The sequence below is a fragment of the Neophocaena asiaeorientalis genome, unplaced genomic scaffold (assembly GCF_003031525.2).
Source record: "Neophocaena asiaeorientalis asiaeorientalis breed wild unplaced genomic scaffold, Neophocaena_asiaeorientalis_V1.1 scaffold493, whole genome shotgun sequence".
In the NCBI taxonomy this organism is placed as follows: Eukaryota; Metazoa; Chordata; class Mammalia; order Artiodactyla; family Phocoenidae; genus Neophocaena; species Neophocaena asiaeorientalis.
Genome location: NW_020172669.1, coordinates 135,093 through 157,136, shown reverse-complemented (window position 1 = coordinate 157,136; position 22,044 = coordinate 135,093). Strand labels below are relative to the sequence as shown.

General features: G+C 39.7%; 1 protein-coding gene across 1 annotated transcript in view; it reads left to right on the top strand.

Annotated features, from left to right (window-relative positions):
• Positions 1-559: 559 nt before the first annotated feature.
• Positions 560-22,044, top strand: part of LOC112396067 (fibrous sheath-interacting protein 2-like) — a 58,440-nt gene continuing 36,955 nt past the window's right edge. Inside the window, 9 exon segments of the mRNA XM_024739570.1 lie at positions 560-754; positions 1,026-1,099; positions 4,313-4,364; positions 4,419-4,580; positions 5,318-5,407; positions 5,769-5,908; positions 7,014-7,155; positions 7,860-7,870; positions 8,104-8,203. Coding sequence (XP_024595338.1) covers positions 560-754; positions 1,026-1,099; positions 4,313-4,364; positions 4,419-4,580; positions 5,318-5,407; positions 5,769-5,908; positions 7,014-7,155; positions 7,860-7,870; positions 8,104-8,203 — 966 coding nt within the window.

Below are 22,044 nucleotides of genomic sequence, written 5' to 3'. Positions count from 1 at the left end.
AGGAAACCATACCACACGCTACCACACATATGAACCTTGAAGTCATTATACTAAGTGAAACAAGACAATCACAAAAAGACAAATACTCCTTGATTCCACTTATATCACTTATATAAGGTATCTGAAGTATTCCAATTCATAGAAACAGAAAGCAGAATGGTGGCTACCAGTGGCTGGGGGGAAGGGAGGAAAGGAGAACTGTTTAATGGGTATAGCGTTTCAGTTTTGCAAAATGAAAAAGTTCTGGAGATCTGTTGCATAACAATTTGAATATATGTAACACTACTGAACTGTACACTTAAAAATGGTTAAGATGGTAAATTTTATGTTATGCACTTTTAGCACAATAAAAAGATGCATGAAAGAACAGGGAGACAACGTACAAATTCCCAACAAACCAAGTGCAGCCTCGGCTCTCAATGTATTTACCCGGGCGACCACTGTCTTGGCTGCCCAGACTGGATGTGGGCGTGGAGCGGGAAAGGTGTGAGTGAAGAGAAGAAACGAAGACTGCTTGCTGCGCCCCAGCCCCCAGCCCCCTGGGGGCTGACGTATGGCCATGGATCTGTACCTCAGCAACTGCTATAACACTGTCCAAGCCGCCGCCGCTAAGGCGGCTGCCAGCAGCCTAACTGCCGACAGGGAGCAGTGCGACTCCGTGAGTGGCGGCCAGTCGGTCCTCCTCCGGGATCCGGGGCTGGTCTCGGAAGGGAAGGAGGGTGGGCAGATGGAAGAGGGGGAGATCTCAGCAGAGGTGGGGATGGGTCCGGCTCCCAGGCCCCCGGCAGTTAGTGCCTAGAGCTGCCTCTGGCCTGGATTAGCTCTGAACGGTGCTCAGAGATAGGGTTGGTGACCAGGGTAAACTGGGAGTCCTTCCAGGTTGTCAGCAGGATGGGTTCTTTCAACCCTGAGTGTGTGATTCTTTGGTTTATTTGGAGGTATTAGCCTATTGAAGTTTAAGTAGATTGGTCTAAACTAAAAGAATAGTTCTAGAAAAAAAGAAACTTTCTAATTATATCTGACAGAGCTCTCAAAAAAAACCCATTCCAGAGGTGGGAGCTGCTCATCTATTGAATCTTCCTCTTGGGGTCAAGCTGCCTACAAATTAAAGTGAAAAGGCAAACTAACTTTTAATAGTGCTGAAGTGATTTTCTTGACTGTTTTCAGCTTGCTATTAAACTTGAAACACTGCTATGATTCTGCTTTGAGTCAACTTCAAATTCACACACCAAGTGAAGTTAAAATGAGTTGAAGTGTTCAGTGTCTGAACCTCACTTTAATGATAGAAGCCCCCATGATATGCCTCAGCCACCCAATTCAGCTTTATCTCCAACCCAGAACCTCAACTCTGAAAGGTCGGGGTCTTTTCTGCCTACCCACACGTACCATGCTAATTCCTACTTCTGTGCCTTTGTTCTTCTGGCTCCTGAAACCTGGCATGCACTCCTCCCCTTCCTGACCTTCAATTTGAGCCATCTTTCAAGAGCTACTATATGAAGCCTTTCCCCAGTGTCCCAACCCCCAATTGTCTCATTCTTCCTTAGGATTTACATTGCCCTTGGCCTGCACTCTCTCACTCAGCACTGAAAGTACTATTACTGGTTCAGAGTGCTGCACTCACATTGTTACACATTTTAAGTCCTCTGCCTAACACTCCGCACACTGTCCTTAGCTTTAGGCCAAGCCTGAAGGAGGTTGAGAACTCTCTGGTTGAGTGTGTGCTTTGATCACAATAGCAAAAGGTTCTACAGGAATATTTATGACATCCTTACCCTTCCACTCTCTAGGGTGTCATCAAGGATGAGTACAGGGATCCTTGGTATTTCAGACATTTGTCTAATATATATGATTTTTTAAAGTTTTATTGCTGGAAAACAATATAATTTCTATTTTCAAACCCAATATGTTCTACCCGCTCCCATGAATTAGCATTCCTAAAACATACTCAAAGCCTATTTCACTACTAGCGATAACACTCCTTTTTACTTTGTAAATGTAGCCCTCTCTGTTGGTTTCTTCCTCAAATATCTTTTTTTAAAATATTTATTTATTTATTTTTGGCTGTGTTGGGTCTTCGTTTCTGTGCGAGGGCTTTCTCTAGTTGCGGCAAGAGGGGGCCACTCTTCATCGCAGTGCGCAGGCCTCTCACTGTCGCGGCCTCTCTTGTTGCGGAGCACAGGCTCCAGACGCACAGGCTCAGTAGTTGTGGCTCACGGGCCTAGCTGCTCTGTGGCATGTGGGATCTTCCCAGACCAGGGCTCGAACTCGTGTCCCCTGCATTGGCAGGCAGATTCTCAACCACTGCATCACCAGGGAAGCCCCCTCAAATATCTTTTATTTGCCATATTTATATTGTGTTATTCTGTTATTCACTTGTTAGCTACTTCTTATTTCCTGATTTTTTTCCATACTTAATTATACTGATTTGCTCTATACTATACTGATTCCCCCAAAACGTATGCATTTATTTTTTTACATATAAATTTATTCATTTTATTTATTTATTTTTGGCTGAGTTGGTCTTTGTTGTTGCGCGCTGGCTTTCTCTAGTTGTGGCGAGTGGGGGCTACTCTTCTCTGTGCTGTGCGGGCGTCTCATTGCAGTGGCTTCTCTTGTTGTGGAGCACAGTCTCTAGGCATGCAGGCTTCAGTAGTTGTGGCTCGCAGGCTCTAGAGCATAGGCTCAGTAGTTGTGGCGCACAGGCTTAGTTGCTCCTTGGCATGTGGGATCTTCCCGGACCAGGAATCAAACCCGTGTCCCCTGCATTGGCAGGCAGATTCTTAACCACTGCACCTCCAGGGAAGCCCAAAACGTATGCATTTAATCATGGTCAGGTACTATATTCAACTCCTGTAAAGACTAACTTACTGGGATCCTTCTTTGTCTTTTGGCAAGATATCCTCAAGGAAGTAAGACTTTATATTTACACATTTAGTTGTTTTTTTTTCAACTTAACTTTACCCTCATGACCACCTTTTAAGGTAAAGCTATGACGGGTAGATGGTGGCAGAGTTTAGACCAGAACCACAGTCTCCTGATTTCTTAGGCCATGCTCCTTCACCTGACCTTGCTGCTTCCTGAACTGCAAACCACTTTAGCAGAGTGCTACAGAAATGTAATTTAAAGGTCTTTCATATTATTTTGAATGCAAGTGTAAGGGAAATTATAGTATTCAACTGTCTTCTTTTCAATAAGATTAAAATATAACAATGTAATGTACCTGTCTAGCTATTCATTAATCCAAACCTGACAACTGATCCTATTACTTCAACATTTTTAATTGAAGTATAGTTGATGTACAATATTATATGTTACAGGTGTACAACATAGTGATCCACAGTTTTTAAAGGTTATACTCCATTTATAGTTATTATAAAATACTGGCTATAGTCCTTCAACATTTGATAGTAAACTTATTCTCAAGTAATTTATCTATAAATTAATTTGCTTATTAGTATACTATACTTGAGTAGCACCTGTTCACAAACTCCTTAAATTGGTTTTACTGTAAAGTAAATAGTAAATACTTTGCCAATTAACCTTGCCACTTTGCTTTCAGGAAAAGATACCACCTTAAGTGAAAAGAACAATTTGCCTACTTTTAAAAGTCTGCCCTATGATCTCCCGCTGGCAGGTAGTGATGACATAATAAATTCTTCTGTTCAGGGAAACCAATTATTTTGATTGACAATAGAAAGCTTACCCTGGCCTTAATGAATGGATTTGTTCTTTCCTGATAGGTCAGTAGCCAAGGTTTGGTCAACTCATGCCATCACCAACAAAAGTCAACATCTAAAAGAAGCAATAATCAACCCACTAACTGCAGCACTGTTTCAATTGCCATCACTGCTGATTGTTTCTCTTCTAGGAAAGATATGGGCTTCCTGTTTAGTTTCACTGTAAATTAAATCATTGCCCAGAAGGATGTCTTTCTTTGCCTTTTTAAGAAGACATTGGTAGTCAGGGAATCCAGCTTCCTTATATAGGTCCCTTGGGAGAGACAAGAGGCTGGCATCAATCAAGAAGTCAGAAACTTACAAAAGAAGCTTTTCAATGGAAAAACAAAGCTAGAACCCATCATGCCCCTTCCTGTCTGCTCCTCTGCTCATATTTAGTATCCTACCTACCTTACAGGAACATTTAGGGCCATATCTCAGTGTCCAGGAATGGGATTGAGGCTGAGGCTGCCACCTCCAGCCTAAAGTCAGCTCTGATAGAGAGGAAGAGAAAGGCATTAGATTTACCCAAATCAGCCTCACTTCAGATTCCCTCTGAAGGAGGGAGTATTCCCTCACTTCAGATTCTTCTTGCATGTTTTATTTTCAACAAACAGCCTAATCACTTCAACAAATTGAGGTTTAAAAGTGTGATTTCATTCATTTTACACATGTAGTACTTTTGAATCTGTGTGTTTGCAGCTTTATCAACCTTCTTATGACTTTAACCTGACTGATTCTTATTGTCAACTTTTGGAAACAAGCTATAAAAGCCTGCATGATCCACATTTAAAAATATACTATAGGCGAAAGGATATCCTGAGGGGATTAAAGAAAGGCGGCTATGTCACCAGCAATAATAAGGTGGGTTGAATCCTGCTTCCTGTTAACCAGCAAAAACCTATGGACTTGATAGATGCTTGCTTCTGTACTTCACTGGGAGCCTGTGTCAACTTTTAATTGAGCAATAAAGAATACCTAACAGAAAACTCAATGAATTACTCAGTATTTGAGTAAAGAGAAATCAGGTGGCTGTTTCTAAATAAAATTGTTCCCACTTGATCTTTTTTCTTTGATAAAAGCAAAAGATAAGCACCAAATGATTTGAATATGTAAAGACATATACATACACATTTATTTATGTATGTATTTTCTCTCAGCTGTATTTTTAATGCCTTTCCTCTGCCTCTAAAAGTAATAATGGCACTGTATACCTGTCAAGGAATATTTCCTATACCCTTTGAGAAGACTACAGACAAAATGGAAACCTAGCAGAATACAGCTTGATAGAATAAATTCTTCTGAAAGTTAACATCATTATTATACTGGTGTTTTAATAACAAATTCATTAAGCATAGTAAATTCTTGATTATGATGTGAACCATATTATTGAAATAATATTATTTAGGTAGAAATTTCCTGGTGATAAACCACTATAGAGAGATATTGCCTTCCATATTATTACCAAAATATGCTATCACTACCCTTGATCCCAAAATTGTTACTAAAATGAATGTTCTTATGACTCTCTTCTCTGGAAAGTTTCATGATTGTTACAACTTTCTATTTATATATTTGGTTTTTGGTTTTTGTTTTTATAGGTTGTATGTACCTTGAAGGAATTGAATAAGTACAGGCAGTATCTCACCAGTTTAAAATTAGACTTTGAAAGAAACTATATAAGAGAACAAGTAAGTTAAACACTTAAATTTGTTTTCTTTGAGGACTGTAAGAAAGTTTTTATGTAGGTTGTAGAAAAAAGGTTTGGTCTTATACAGAATATTTTCTTATGATATCCTGACCTAGAAGCATTAAGGTAACAAATCAAAAAATATCTCTAAATATCTATGAGATAAAAATGAGACCTCTGCCTTTCACTTACAGAGAAATTTTCACTTATCTGGAGTGGAGCCACACTAGACTTAAATGCAAGTTAATTAACCATTTGTAAACTATAGGAAGTTTACCAAGCCCTAAACATAAGAAGGCATATCAAAGGACAGGGTTATTTCTGGCCAATATAAAAACTTTTAATTCTTTTTTCTCTCTCAGAAAATGATTGAAAAACAAGTAAATAAGTTGTATGAAACCAAGAGAGCCTGTGACAATTATGACAATACACAGTTCCAAGACTGGCTGTTACAGGAAAGTATACAAACAACTCCAGACCAAGAGCTGTTAATAAAGCAGAGGTATGACCAAAGTTAACGCATTTTTTTGCGGACATATTGTGGACCCCAGAAAGTTGTAAAAGTACTAGAAATAATTGAAAGCAGAATAAAAAAAGTATTAGACACTATTTAATCTCCTGTAGTCTTCAATGTGGAGAGAAAGGAAAGGAGATTAAGAGGTAACAGGGATTGGGAACCTTGGTACCATGGCTAGGGAGGAGAGTTTCTACCTGAGAAAATGGAGTCACTAGGGAGCCCAAGAGGTAAGGCAAACTGATATTTGAAGAACAATTCCAAAGTACAGATCCCTGACCTTGGGAAACCCAAGTCCATAGTAACAGAGGAAAGAAGGTGTCATTAGCACATTTCAAACTTAAGTTTAAGGAAATTACTGCAAGATCAAAAAGAGAGAGTTGCCGTAACTTCATCTGATGATAATATAAACAGGTGTTATTCCCCAACCAACTGTGTATGTTCATTCAGCTATTACCCACACACATTCAATGTTACCATTCAGCGGCCAATCCCATGCCCCAGGAGGCAAAGCGTTGAATTATATATAGTTCCTCCTCTTTCTCCTTTATCAGGGATGGGGGCCAGTTCTCCATCACCTGGCTCTTATATTTCATGGATTCATGTCATGATATGCCAGAATATATACTGATTCACCAGAGTGGCAGACTAGTAGTCTACAGACCTATCTATACATGAGAGGTTGTTCAAGAACTTGGGAATTACAGAGAGGCCAGTACCCACTTATTTTTTAAAGGAAATTCAAATCTACTTGTTTTTTGAAGTCAGTGCTTAAGTTGATTTCAGCTGTCTTTGGAAACTCATGTTCCCAGAACTCCTGAGTTATGACTAATCCCCATGTAAAATGCTTTTAATCACTCTGTTCTATATTTTGCCATTGTCCCAGCCACAACAACAGAGTCTGATAAAATTAGTACATCATGGTGAGTGGGTGGATCTGACTAGCTTAAAAGTCCCTGAAAATCTTCTACGTTTCCTGTAGTTCAAGAAATAAAAAGCAACCCAGAAGGTGGTTTGGGAATGTCAGAATAGATAATACCATCATAAGGGAAACACCCAATTTATCTTCACTTATATTTACACTTTTACTTAGATATTTAGATATGATTAGTAGGGAATTAAACAAGCTTGAACACATGGCAGAAAAGGAGAACATACTCCAGATAAAGGAAGAAGAAAGAGGACATTGGGACCACATTCTAAGAAAACTTAGTCTCCGTAGATAAATTGAAGAGGTGAGAAACACCAAATTTTAAATGTTGATGGGAAAATTGTGCATGATTGTTTTATTTATAAACATTTTTAACAGTCCCACCATATTACCTGAAGTTATTTCAGGTCTAAAAAGTAAACCACTGTTTATACTTTTTTTAAATAATAAACTGCTATTAATCTTGTATCACTGTTATAACAGACAAGTTTTTAGTTAATACAGTGAGACTGATACCACACATTATATATCCATCACAGTACAGTCACACTTCATCTGCTCTTAAAGTTTTAGAATTTAACTCTAGTGAAAAATAACCATGCCTGTATTCTCACTCCTCAACGTTCAGACAAGGCTACTTGTTTAGGTTCTCTGTCAAAATACATTTAAGGTCAACAGATCACATATGATAACCCCCCAAATCCATAAGAGAAAGTCCCCTTGCCAGCATCTTTTTAGACCCATCTTTGGAGCCAGGCTTATGTTTGAATTGTTTCCAGTAACAAAATAATTTCCTTCCTTTTGCCATTCTGTTGCATCCACCAATATATTCTGAATAAAAAAGCAGTAAGATAAGCCCATTCTAAAGCCAATGTAAGATTTTCATTATGGTTGTCCAAATTTCTGTAAGGCCCTTGATTTGACCTAATTCACCTACTGACAAAGACAAAACAAAAAAAGATTATGAAAGAGAACCCCTGCTGACTACCATGACATTGTGCTCCTTAGGAATGGAAAACAAAAGAAATGTTACTTCTGGGCTTCCCTGGTGGCGCAGTGGTTGAGAGTCCGCCTGCCGATGCAGGGGACACGGGTTTGTGCCCTGGTCCGGGAGGATCTCACGTGCCGCGGAGCGGCTGGGCCCGTGAGCCATGGCCGCTGGGCCTGCGCGTCCGGAGCCTGTGCTGCGCAACGGGAGAGGCCACAACAGTGAGAGGCCCGCGTACCGCAAAAACAAAAACAAACAAACAAAAAAGGAAATGTTACTCCTAACAAAGATTGAGGAAGAAGTAAAAAGAGAAGCAAGAGTTGAGGAACAACATAGAAAAGTCAAAGAAGAAGCTCACCAGAAGGTAGAGTGAGCTTTGACCAATAATTTGGGCTATTTTGAGGACAGGCTTTTGCCAATTTTGATATTTTAAAGTGTGAATTTTCAGAAGTGGCCTAAACTCACAAGGATATCTATTGATGGAGAGAGCGAGTCTGGTCTGAACCTGGACTTCAAGGGCTGGTCTGAAATGCGACCAGTCTCCAGAAAGTAGGAAATGAGTTAAATTAGACCTAGTTATTAAAATATATTCTTCATGCTGGACAACAAAAGGAAACTTACCCTTATTACCTTCCTAGCCTTGTACTCTTTGTGACTTTAGAAATCTCAAGACAGGAATGAGGGCTCCCTTCAAATGTACCACCATATTTGAAGTATTTGTTTTGCATTTCCAGTGGCAAGTTGATATTAAATTTTTAAACATAAAAATTATGCACCACAACTACATAGCCCATGCACTCTGGAGCCCATGCACCACAATCAGAGAGAGAAAACCCACACACCACAACGAAGAGCCTGAGCACCAAAATGAAATTGAGCTATTTGTAATGAGGTGGATAGACCTAGAGTCTGTCATACAGAGTGAAGTAAGTCAGAAAGAGAAAGACAAATACCGTATGCTAACACATATATATGGAATTTAAGGAAAAAATGTCATGAAGAACCTAGGGGTAAGACAGGAATAAAGACACAGACCTACTAGAGAATGGACCTGAGGATATGGGGAGGGGGATAGGTAAGCTGTGACAAAGTGAGAGAGTGGCATGGACATATATACACTACCAAACGTAAGGTAGATAGCTAGTGGGAAGCAGCCGCATAGCACAGGGAGATCAGGTCGGTGCTTTGTGACCACCTAGAGGGGTGGGATAGGGAGGGTGGGAGGGAGGGAGACGCAAGAGGGAAGAGATATGGGGACATATGTGTAGGTATAACTGATTCACTTTGTTATACGGCAGAAACTAACACACCATCGTAAAGCAATTATACTCCAATAAAGATGTAAAATATATATATTTTTTAAAAAAAAATGTCTCCAGACATGTCCAAATTCCATTATCCCCTGGGATACAAAACTGCCTCCCATTGAGACCCACTACCTATCCTCTCTAATTCCTCCCCACAACCCCATATACAGATTAGGCTATGGCTCCCTCCTGTTGGGCATGAAAGGATAAATAGAATCTATCTTGAATAACTTTGTCATCAGCACTATTAAAAATAAATATCATTGTGTTTTTTTAAGCTTCTTATCCAAAGATCAAGGAAATGAGTATCACTGCCGGTCACCAGAAATTACACCAAGGACAAAAACGTAATTGTAATATTATGATTAGAAATACTAAAATAGTAATTTGTGTAAAGACTGGATTTGGTACTGATTGCTTCCGCTTATAAGATGGATAAATCCTCTGTCCTCTGTTATAAATGATGGATTTTGAGTAATGCTTACCAACAATGCTACAGCCGCTCTTGCGGTCCTAATTACTCAATTGGAGTCACTGTCTCCACACGCCTCTGAACAGGACAGCCCACGTTTTGCAGCTGACAACTCTGCAAGCCCAGTGCAGAGCCCTGTCCCTTCCACACACAGCCCCTGCTCCTGATCTCATTTCTGTACTTTTCCATTCCCAAAAAGATCCCAAAGCATTTTTTTACGCTGTGCTTCACTGACTGCTGCCACCACAGCTCCCATACCTTGCTCAGCAGTTCTGCCTCCTAGGGAAGCTCATTGGTTTCACCTGGAGCATCATCCTTGCAAATTGCTCACTGGAGGTGCTTGCTACTGATGTTTCTGAAGCCTATGGCCCTAAAGACCTCGTGAGGATCAAGACCTGGACCAGTGCTTTCTCTCAAAACCCTGCCCTTCCTTAGGCTTTGGACTTTTCAGGTCTGAAGTAGCTTGTCACTTTACTAGCAGCAGAAGTATTTCATTCTGCCACATATTTTTCTGCAGCAGTGGAGTGTGCAATCAGTGTCACCACTCTTTTTTTTTTTTTTTTTTGCGGTACGCGGGCCTCTCACTGTTGTGGCCTCTCCCGTTGCGGAGCACAGGCCCCGGACGCGCAGGCTCAGCGGCCAGGGCTCACGGGCCCAGCCGCTCCGCGGCATGTGGGATCTTCCCGGACCGGGGCACGAACCCGTGTCCCCTGCATCAGCAGGCGGACTCTCAACCACTGCGCCACCAGGGAAGCCCCAGTGTCACCACTCTTATTCCCCTGTTCCTTTTAGAACTGCCCAACTGAGTAGTAGCTGTTGCCATTTTAACATTTCAACCTACTTCTTGAGTTGGCTTCTTTAGCACATGTAGGGCTAGCACAATTTGCTGGATCTAAGTGCCTTCCTTCCTTTTGTTTTCTGGCTCAGTCATTGATTTTTCTAACATACTCCTCTAGATTCTGCCTTTGTGGGGTCCCCAAAATGGCTCAGACCTTCAGAGAGCTTCCCCACTTTTCTGCTTCTTTCCCAAAGATGTCTGGGGCAAGAGGTGTGGCTTATGTTCTTACTCCTTTAAGTGTTAGCAGTATGGGCATCACCAGGGCGCTTATTAGAAATGCAGATTCTCAGGCCACACCCCAGACCTACTGAGTCAGAATCTGCATTTTCATAAGATCCCCAGTGTATTATATGCACATTAAATTTTGGGAAACACTGGCTTCCATGACCTCATGGAGGTGGAATAAAATAAGGGGGCTTGGATGACTTTTTTGTCCTCTGCCTTCTCTGGTCTTCAGAGAGATGCCCTTATCTCCACTGAGATAGTCCTTGGCCTGTTGTCATTCACAGCTGATTTGGCCATCACTGCCATGACTCATGGTCTAGTCTCGCTGGGCTTAGTAGAATCCTCTGGCTTTCCCATTCCACCTCAGTTCTGGCTGGCTGCTCCACTAACACTCGGGATGGAGCCCTCTTACCCCCAGCCTAGTGACTCCCCATGGCAAGCTTCCCAGCTAGACTCTCAGCCCTTTCTGGGCCATGTGTATACCACATGGGAACCAAGAGTGGCTTAAGAAAGCAAAACCTCAAGGGGAAATAGGGAGAGGTTGGTAAAAGGGTACAAATTTTCAGCTATAAGATGAATAAGCTCTAAGGAGCCGGTGTATAACATGGCAACTATAGTTGAAAACACTGTTTTGTATAATTAAAATTTGCTAAGAGAGTAGAACTTAAATGTTTTCAACAACAACAACAAATGTAAATATGTGAGGTGATGGATGTGCTAATTAACTAAATGGGGGGAATCCTTTCACAGTATACATATATATCAAATCACCACAATGTATACTTTAACTATCTTACAATTTTATGTCAGTTGTAAGATAGTTAAAGCAAAACTTCAGAGAGAGCCTTGCTCTGCCTGACCACACTGTATTGCAACGTTTCTGGGTCATGCCCCAGGTGAGGAGGAGGCAGCAGGGGCGGGGGTAGCCGAAGAAATCTCTTTCTAGAGTCCAAAACAGAGAGCAGAGCAATAGCTCTTCTTTTCTCTCCATATTAACCTCAGTTATCTGAAGCACCCAGGCCCAAATGTGAAGCCCCATCTTTGCTCTCCAGCCTCTCCCACCACCTCTCCATTTTCCCACCATCTCTGAGCTGCTAAAGGAGTGGACTTTTTTCCCCCTAACTTTCCTTAAGTCATATTCTGAGCCCAGATAACTGAGCCCAGCCCTTCTTTCTGAGCCCAGATAACTGTTATTGGTGGGCTTAGGGTATCTCCCGTACACTAAAGGAGAATTTTCTAAGTATTCCAGGCTCTTCCTACACAGAAAAGAAGATAAAATTTAGGGAAATTCTTGAGACAATTGCATGGCTTGCAGGTCATACTGTCTTGGCTGTGTCATCATATTTTGGGATGACAGGTGCTGAATATTACCTGGGTGTTTATCGTGGCATTCCTCCTGTTAAAAATTCTAACCTCCCCTCCCCTAGTTCCACCCCCAGGCAGGTGGATGCCTATGGAAGACTAGGGTAGAGGTCTTGTACTTAGAGAGTCAAAAATGAAAAAAATAATATACAATTTAAAAAATAGCCCTGTTGCATAATGGCTGTTTCGCATCTGTCAAGCCCCAAAAGTGAGCACAGCAAAAGATGGTCTCCAGACCTACGTGTAGAAGGCATGATCACTGTAAAAAGTGTAAAATATAGAAAAACATGCAATATATGTAATGTGACAACTGAATAAACTTGGGCAAAAGGCATGAACAACCATTTTACTGAAGACGTACAGATGGCAAATAAGCACACAAAAAGCTGTTTAACATTATTAGTCATTAGGGAAATATAAACCAAACCAAAGTGAGATAACATTATACACCCTGTAAAATGTCTAGAATTTAAGTAACTGACCATACCAAGTATTTGCAAGGACGTGAAGCAACTAGAACTCTCTGACATTGCAGGTGGGAATGTAAAATGGTACAACCACTGTGGAAAACATTTTGGCAGCCTGAGTTAAACTTACATCTACCACATGATTCAGTCATTCCACTCCTAGGTATGTGCCCACAAGAAATGAAAATATATGTCCATATAAAGACTTGTACATCAATGTCCATAGCAACATTATTCATAATAGCCAAAAAACTGGAAACAACCCAAATGTCCTTCAGCAGGCAAATGGATAAACTGTACTGCATCCATACCATGGGATACTACTCAGTAACAAAAAGGAAAAAACTATTAATACAGGCAACAATATTGATGAATCTCAAAATAATTATGCTGAATGAAGGAAGCCAGATCACCGCCCCCAAAAAAACTGATTAGTTCATCCTGTTTGATTCCATTTATAGCAAACTCTAGAAAATGCAAACTAATTTATAGTGAAACAGATCAGTGATTTCCTGGGGGACAGGAGTAGAGAGAGGGATGAACTATAAGGGGGCACAAGGAAACTTTTGGGGGTGATGTAAATGTTTATCTTGATTGTGGTGATGGTTTCATAGGTTTATACACATGTCAAAACTGAACAAATGGTACATTTTAAATATGTTCAGTTTATTGTACTTCAATTATAATTCAATAAAGTTTAAAAATTAAATGATTTCTCTTTCATTTGCTATAGGACCATCTCACCATTTACATAGTTCTGTAAATATTCCTGAAAAAACATCACCCTCATCATCTTCTCCTCATGATGTACAGAGTAACACAACAGAACAAAAGGTAGAAAGCTGTATGTCTCGGGTGCTTTGTATTGATCATTTATTTATCTGGTTAACTTTCCTGTGTATGGGATAGCCCCTTCACTGGCACGGTACTGATTGGTTAGAAATAATGGGGTTCTACACAGGTCTGGACCCTCTCCTTGGTAGAGAAGGTTCTGAGTCAGCTTCATGCTAAATGTACCATGTAGTTGAGCAGAAACTAACAAATATTCGATGATGATGATGATGATGATAGCTAACATTTATTGAGAACCTGCTGTGGGCCAGGTCCTGTGCTAAGCTAGAAGGAAGGAAAAGGGGGGAAAGTAGGTGACATAGGATACAAAGATGGAAAAGACATCATCACTGCTCTTGAGGACTCATCTTCCAGGGATCAGGCACACATAAACAGAAGTCCTTACACTCAAAGGAGAGAAGAGTTTTGATTTGTACAAAATGTAGAAGCACATAAGATTTAGAGAATAGTCCTGCCAAGAGAAATCTAAAAATGCTTTATAAAAGGAGGGCTTAATTGAATTAGGTCTTGAAACATGAGTGGGAAGTTTCCAGATGAGTAGATGTGAGGATATGGTGAGGCCGTATTACAGACAGGCTTAAAGTGTTAAGTGAAGGCGTGAAAGTTCAAGCCAGCAAAACCATGGCAGAGGAGGAAAGCAGACTAAAAAGGTAGGTTGAAGGCAGAACTTAGTATACCTTGCTGAGGTATGAATTTATTCTCTCAGTAGTAGGGAGCCGATGCAGGTTTTTGAGTAGGGGTGTGAAATAAGAATGATTTGGGTTTAAAAAGATAATCTGGTTGCAGTGTGTGATATAGATACATAGAGAAAAGAGATTAGAAACAAGATAGTTTTGAGTCTATTGGGATAGTCCAGATAAAAGTGATAAAGGCCCAAACTAAAGCAGTGACAATGAGGGTAAACAAGAGGCCACAGACTTAAGATATTTCAGGATCAGACTATGTCAGGATTTGGTGACTCAATAGATGAGTAGAACCAGAGAAAGGGAGACGACAATGATGATGATGATGATGATTTAATTTTTGTGTATGGGTTTTCTGTGCTCCCATAGTGCTGAGGCTTACCTCTAACTCAGAACTCATTATACTCCATCATATTTGTCTGTCCTTTCTACTGGATGATAAACTTCTTGAGGTCGGGAATTATGTACCTTATTTCAGTTCCAAGCCGTGTACTCAATAAGCATCAGATTGGATTAAACTAGCCTTATCTGAAATAAACGGAACAATTCTAAGCTTTCTGGAATGGAGCACTGGATGGATTGTTAGGCCTTTAACCGGAATATGGAAGACAGAGAAGTAGCAAGTTTGGAAAGATGGGAGTACCTGAGTACATGATAAGCTTCATTTTAAACTAGTTAAGTTTAGGTACCTGTAAAAGATATCCAGTAAGAGGTTAATAATAGACATTAGCATTGAGGCCAGAGCTTAGGAGAGAAGTAGGGGATGAGGGGAAAGGGGAGATACTGTATTAATCTGATTGCTCTAGAGTCAGCAAAAGTCTCTTTTAGAAGGCTGAGTACTAATTAATTTTTTGTCTTGAATGTTAAACCATACAGAAAGAAAGAGAAACAATTAAGACATCATATCCTTTAAATGATGGAGGTAAGAAAATGAACAATATTTGCAATTGCTCTGATATCTTCCAGTTAGTTTTATCATATAGTTTTCCAAGTTATGCTTTTTACCCTGATTATAAAACCTATGATTAATTTGATAAAGGAAGATATAAAAATTATTCATGATTGTAAATATTAGTATCACACATTTTTGAGTGATTGCTGGGTGAGTAGGCCCTTTGGAATTGGCAAAGAAAGCGTGGGGAAGTTAGACCCTCTGCTGTGGCTGCCTATATAAATTCCCAACATACTGCCATTAGGGAGTCCTAGTACAGAGAATTCTCCCCATGAAGGTCTCTACCCTCTAATGCCATTTTTCTCCCCAGACATAAAAATACATCCTGTTTCCCATCTCCCAGGACTGGACTAGAGGTTAGCTAAGTCTTTGTTAGTCTCTGCAAAAGATTCCCACGCATATCCTGCACACTCACCAAGAGCACTAGGACATCTCCACCTGGGCAGCCCACAAGCACCTCAGATCCAATATGTGTAAAACCAAATTCATCATCTTCTAGTCACCCCCAAACCCGTTCTCTGATTCTTTTAATTTTATTCAGGCACAAGACCTGAGTCATCTTTGACTCTTTCCTACTGCTCATATCCTACATCCAAAAGTTGCCACCTTCTGTCCAATCCACCACCTTAAATTCTCTCATAATCTTCCCTTCCTTTCCATTCGTGCTACCCATGCCCTTAAGTACTGCAATAATTTGCCTCCAATCTCTTCTTCCTCTTAATCCATCCTACATTTTGCTGTGAATGTAATCTTCCTGAAATACAGCTTTGGACATATAATTCCTCGACCAAAAAGTCCTCGGTGGTTCCCCCTTGCCTACTGAATGAAGTGCAAAACAGTTCATTCTAGGGCAGGGGAGTGGTGGGAGATTTAGCTGGCAAAGTAATTTAGGGCCAGAAGTTAGGGAGTTCAGGCTTGTCCCTGATGGCAGTGGCAGGCCACTGGAAGCTGGTAAGCAGGGGACTTCAAAAAAAGGCCTTTTATACTTAGAGATACTGCCTTAACTTCCATAAATAAATACATCGTTGACTATGGTAATTCTAGACATTATGGCAGCCCAACAAGGAGAACTATATCATTTTTTCTTATTTAAAGGTACCTCTTCTTTCCCCCAGAAATTACAAGTACTTCACTTCAAACTCCAGGTGTTTCTGCAAAAACAGCAAATGTCTATAGACACTCTCTACAGGATACTTCAAAACAAGAGGCAAGTAACATTTCTTTTGTCCCAGATACAGACAGAACAAATGAAATATGAAAGTATGATCAAGATTGGCATAACACAGTTTCATGTATTAAATGACAATTCAGAACAGCCTTATTCCCTGAAATTAACCACCCTATAGTAAGATTTTATAAAAATTGAAATGTGAACCCACAGGAATAATCCTGTGCTACTTCAGACTTCCAGCACTCATGGTTATCAGTTATGTTAGTGTTGCCATACTCTAAGTATAGGGAATATCAGTAACAAGCTGTAAGCTAACAAAAGAAAAATGGTGAGCCTGAGAGTTTAAATGTGTTAAATAGATCCAAAATTTGAATATTTGTCTCAACTCTTAATAGAGATTTACCAGAAACAACTTGAGTGTTCCCACTTAGCCCTTAGGTTACAGTCTTCCTAAATGATGAGCTTCAAGAGCTTCAAGGTCCATGCCTATGCCCTGCAGAAGAATCAACACATTGGGCTTTTGTGAATCATTTCTCTTCTAGTGCTGATGGGTTGTGCAGAGACAGCCATACTGCCTCGCCCTATCCCCTTTGTGACCAGTGATCACTCATCTGATGGCAGGAAGTTGGCCACAGACATTCAGTGTACCTGGTCACAACATATATTACCTCTGTGGGTTGCCAATTTGTCATTCATTATAAGAATCAAATGCACCTCCTTGGCTCCGTTAGCACTGCATTAACTGGCTCACCTGTTCTAAAAAGTTAACATATTTTGCCATATTCTGTGTTAAATGCATAGAAAGTGACAGACCCAATTATATACCTCTTCAAATGTAGCATGTTAGCCACGATATGCTTCTCTATATAAACACATATTTATAAAACACCTGCTGTGTCCAGGGCACTGTGCTACTGTGCTAACATCCATAATCTGTATGCTTAGTACCTGATTAAAGAATCTTAACTACTTTAAGATAGTTTAGTAGTTGCACATCAGGAATTAATAACTTTTTTCACTAGCCTCACTATACAGTCAGAAAAAAAGTATTCTCTGAGTGTAGCATGGATGGCAAACTTAGTACTACATATGTTATCAAAAAAAACCCAATAAACGAATTTAGACCATCTGCTTTTAAAGAAGGCTTTAAAATACATTGGACAATATGCATAAATCAAATGGTCACAAACACCTAATTTATTTTGAGAAATAGCATGACCACTTTTATTACAATAGAATCCAATGCTAGTTTCCAGCTTATTTCACCCATCCCATCAGTGTCAGGAAATGTACTTCTGGTGGCTTGTGTTCAGCTCTCAGGCCTGGAAAACAAATAAAGTCTACTCTGTTGGATTTATCTTCCTGTATAATTACCTAAGCAGGTAGATCTCTTGGCCAAATCAAAGAGTCACATCCCTTGTGTGCAGAAAACCTGCTCTGTGCTTTCCAGCTCTCTCAAAACATTTTCCCTATAGTTAACTTTCTTTAAAAACCACACATACTCTTTTTAGCTATCAACTGATTACCTTCCATGCTGATCAGTGCATTCCTCAGTTAGTTAATTTTAGTATATTAATGAATTCTATAAGCCTTTGAATTCTGTAAGTAATGTACGTAATGTAAACCAAATGAAACACGTGTATATTATAAATGGACTTTTTAAATCACTTTATTAAATTTCTGTGAGAAATAGATGATGTTCAAATTCTTTGAAAACTCATTTGAGGATTTTCTTTGTTTTTTCTTGTGGCATGTATAGGTGACATATGCTGATGTGAATGGGGAAAAGGCCAAGAAATCAAGCTTAAACTATGAGTCAGGTAAACATTAACAATAACTATTAAGGAAATCCTGCAATCCATTAATGCATTCATTCAACTAACATTTATTGAGCTTTTGCTACATGCCATGCACTATGCTAATTATTGAACACATGAAGTAGAGAAGCCATGGTCCCTATCCTGGATTTTACAGTTTAGTGTAGAACAGTCATGCCAGTAATCACAATCCAATATAATAAGTGCAATAAAGGAGGTATATAAACAAAGTCCACTCTCCATAGGGAAGCCAAGGAAGCTTTTACAGAAGGTGCCACAATTGAGCTGAGGAGACATGAAGGATGAGAAAGAATTTTCTAAGCAGACAAATGGAAAGAGAACCTTCCAGGAGAAGAGAATACATCTACCAAGATATATACATTAGAACATAGTGGGTTTGTGGAAATCGTTTTTTTTCAGAATTGCTTTAACTAAAAGTTCAAGTTAGAGAATTACAGATGAAGCTTGACTGGTAGATAAGGGTTAGATCATTAAGATTCTGGTAAGCTGTGCCAGGAAATCTACCTTTTATCCTGTTATCAAAGGGCAACTATTGAAGAATATTCGCAGGAGCATAATATGGTCAGACTTTGCCTTTTCTGCTCAGACATAGAAAACAAACATATGGTTACCAAAGGGGAGAGTGGGGGGGGGGGAATAAATTAGGAGTTTGGGATTAACAGGTACACACTATTATATATAAAATAAATAAAATACAAGGACCTACTACATAGCACAGGGAACTATATTCAATATCTTGTAATAACCTATAATGGAAAAGAATCTGAATCACTTTCCTGTACACCTGTAACACAACATTGTAAATTAACTAGACTTCAAAAAATGACCAAAAAAAAGAAAGAAAAAAAAGAATTTGCCTTTTATAAGAAAGGAAAGTGGAAGTAGACGTGAAGAGACTGGAGGCAATGAGACAATAAAAATAACAGTTAGCATATTGAACACTTACTATGTACCAGGAACTATACTAAACTATATTCTCTCATTTAACCCTCCCAACAATAAAAGTATTTTTATCTAACATTTTACACATAAGTAAACTAAGTCTCAGAGTGGTAAATTATCATGCCCAAGATTTCACATAATATGTGGCAAAGCCAGGGTTTTAACCTAGGTCTATCTTACTCAACCAATCCTAACTGCAATACCATACTGCCCCTTATTACAATTAAGAGGCTATTACAATAGTGAAGGTTAGAAATGAGTCCTGAACAAAGTCAGTGGCAGTGAGGATGAAGAGCTGGGCACAGATTGGACTCAGACTAAGAGGGTCAAATGGATGAGATTTGGTTACTGATTGAATATGGGGGAAGAATGAATTGAAGACAACTCCCAGATTTCTAGTCTGAGCAACTTAATGGATAGTGAATAGTGGTGCCATTCAGTTGACAGGCAATACATTAAGATGAACAAGTTTGGAAGAGAAAAAATAAGTTCAGCTTTGAATATGTTGAGTTTGAGATGCCTGAGGGCATCCAAGTGGGACATCTAAGTGGAATAGTCAAGGGGGCAGTTGTAGATATTGGTCTGGGATGCATGGGAGAAGCAGTGAAAAGAACACCTTATATCAAAACCTATGGGAAATAATAAAAGCTGTTCCCATAGGTTTGATATAAAGTGTTCTTTTTAAGGTAGATTATACTTTCCCCTTTTTATTCCCTCTTTGACCTAAGAGTTATCCATAAGTATGTTGCTTAATTATCATGAAATTAATATTTTCGGCCACATTTTTAAAGTTAGGTTCAGAGAATGTAGCCTGTAGATCTTTAACACATTGAAGTTGTTAACGTTTTCTTTGTGGCCAAATATGTGACTGATATTTGAAAGTATTCCATGGACATACAAAAAATGTATAATTATTTAAAGGATGTAAGGCTCTAAATGAATTTTAAATTATATTTATTGATTATATTATTCAATTATTATATGTCTTTACTGATTTTTTTGTCTACTAGACTCTTTTCTTACTGCCTGCTAGATGTGTCCAGCCATCAAAGAGGTGTATGGAAGTTCTACACTATAATTGTATTTTTATCAAATTCCCATTGCATTTCTAATAGGTTTTACACAGTTAGGCTCTTTAGGATATTTAATGCACCATGTTGCTAGAAACCATAGAAGAGTTCCTTATTCTTTTAACCACGCCATTATTTATCTATTGCTAAATAACCAAAAAAACTCCCTAAAACCTGGCAGCTTAAAAAAATCATCTCACAGTTTCTGTGGTTAGGAATACAGAAGCAACTTAGCTGGATGGTTCTGATTCAGGGTCTCTCATGAGGTTATGGTCAAGATGTCATCCAGGGCTGCTGCAGTCATCCTAAAGGCTTGACTGCGACTGGAAGATTCACTTCTAAGGTTTCTCACTCACATGACTGTTGGCAGGAAGTCTCAGTTCCTCACCACGTGGGCATCTCCATACATCTCTTGAGCATCCTCATGATATGGCATCTGGCTTCCCCCAGAGTGAGCAATCCAAGAGAAAGGGGCTGAAGCCACACTATATTTTACAACCTAGTCTCAGAAGTTATACACCATCACTTCCACTACATATTCATTAGAAGCAAGTCACTAAGTCCAACCCACACCTAGGAGAAAAGAATTAACCTCCACCACAGGAGGGAGTATTATGAAAGAATTTGTAGACATATTTCAAAAACACCACAACAGTATTATCTTCACACTTTTTTCCAGGTTTGTTCACTATTAATTCCAGCTCCTTCCTTTCCAAAACTGTACACACTCAAAAACATACTCATACACAAAGAAACTCAAGAAGGTACATAAAATTTAAGTAAAACTTCTATGCAGATCGTTGGAATTCACTGGTTATTCACAATACACTTTACATTTATTGGGAGAAAAATAAATAGATATTCACCTTGACTTTGAACTGGCTTTAACTGGTAATACTACCAATACTTTCTAATACTTTCTATTATTCGAAGTATTCTGTTTGTTTAAGACTGTTTAGTCATGATTGTGCACAACTGACATACACCATCCCAGTATTCCTTGGACGTATTCTACATGAAGACTTGCTTTAGTATCATTATCCAGAAATAGTCACTAAAATCCACTTATGGAACTTTGCTAGATGGCATACAAAGCATGTTAGACAGTATTTGAGTGGGAAGAGATTAATGACAGGCAGACTAATGAACAAACATTGAGCCAACGCGTGTGTTAAAGAATTAATTCAAGGGACTTCCCTGGAGGTCCAGTGGTTAAGACTCTGCGCTTCCACTGCAGGGGGCGCGAGTTCGATCCCTGGTTGGGGAACTAAGATCCTGCATGCCACGTGGCGCAGCCAAAAGAAAAGAAGAATTAATTCAACAAATAAATGTTCTTGAGTGCTTAGTATATGCCAGGCACTGTAATCTAGTACTCACAATACAGCATAGTAAGTCCTATAACAGAAGGATGTATAGGGTGCTTCAGGAGCATTGACAGAGAATGCGTCTATCTAGGCAGATATCAAGGAAGGCTCTCTGAAGGAGGTGACACAAGCTGAATGAGTCCTAAAAATGAGAAATTTAAGAGGGACACTAGAGTTACAAGGGAAATAGTGAGGGCAGAGGCAAAGGGAACTGCGTATTGTTCAGTATCTCTGGAGCATAGAATATATGTAGAATGGTGACCAGAGATGAGGCTGGTGAGGAAGGCAATCATCCCAGACCTTAAGGTGTATTTGATGCCTGACTGGTAGTCCCTGGAGGGTTTAAACAGAGCATTGACAGCAGGGAATAAAAGACCTATTAAGATATGTTAATTACCATTTTACAAGTAGCCCATGAAGGATACCAATAAATAGTAATTTTCTTTTTCTCTCTGAAAATTCACCTGCAGCTCCCGGAATCTTCTTTTCTCACGACTCATCAATTAAGTAAATATCTAGGGGGCTTCCCTGGTGGCGCAGTGGTTGAGAGTCCGCCTGCTGATGCAGGGGACACGGGTTCATGCCCCCCAGGAAGATCCCGCATGCTGCGGAGTGGCTGGGCCTGTGAGCCGTGGCCGCTGAGCCTGTGCGTCTGGAGCCTG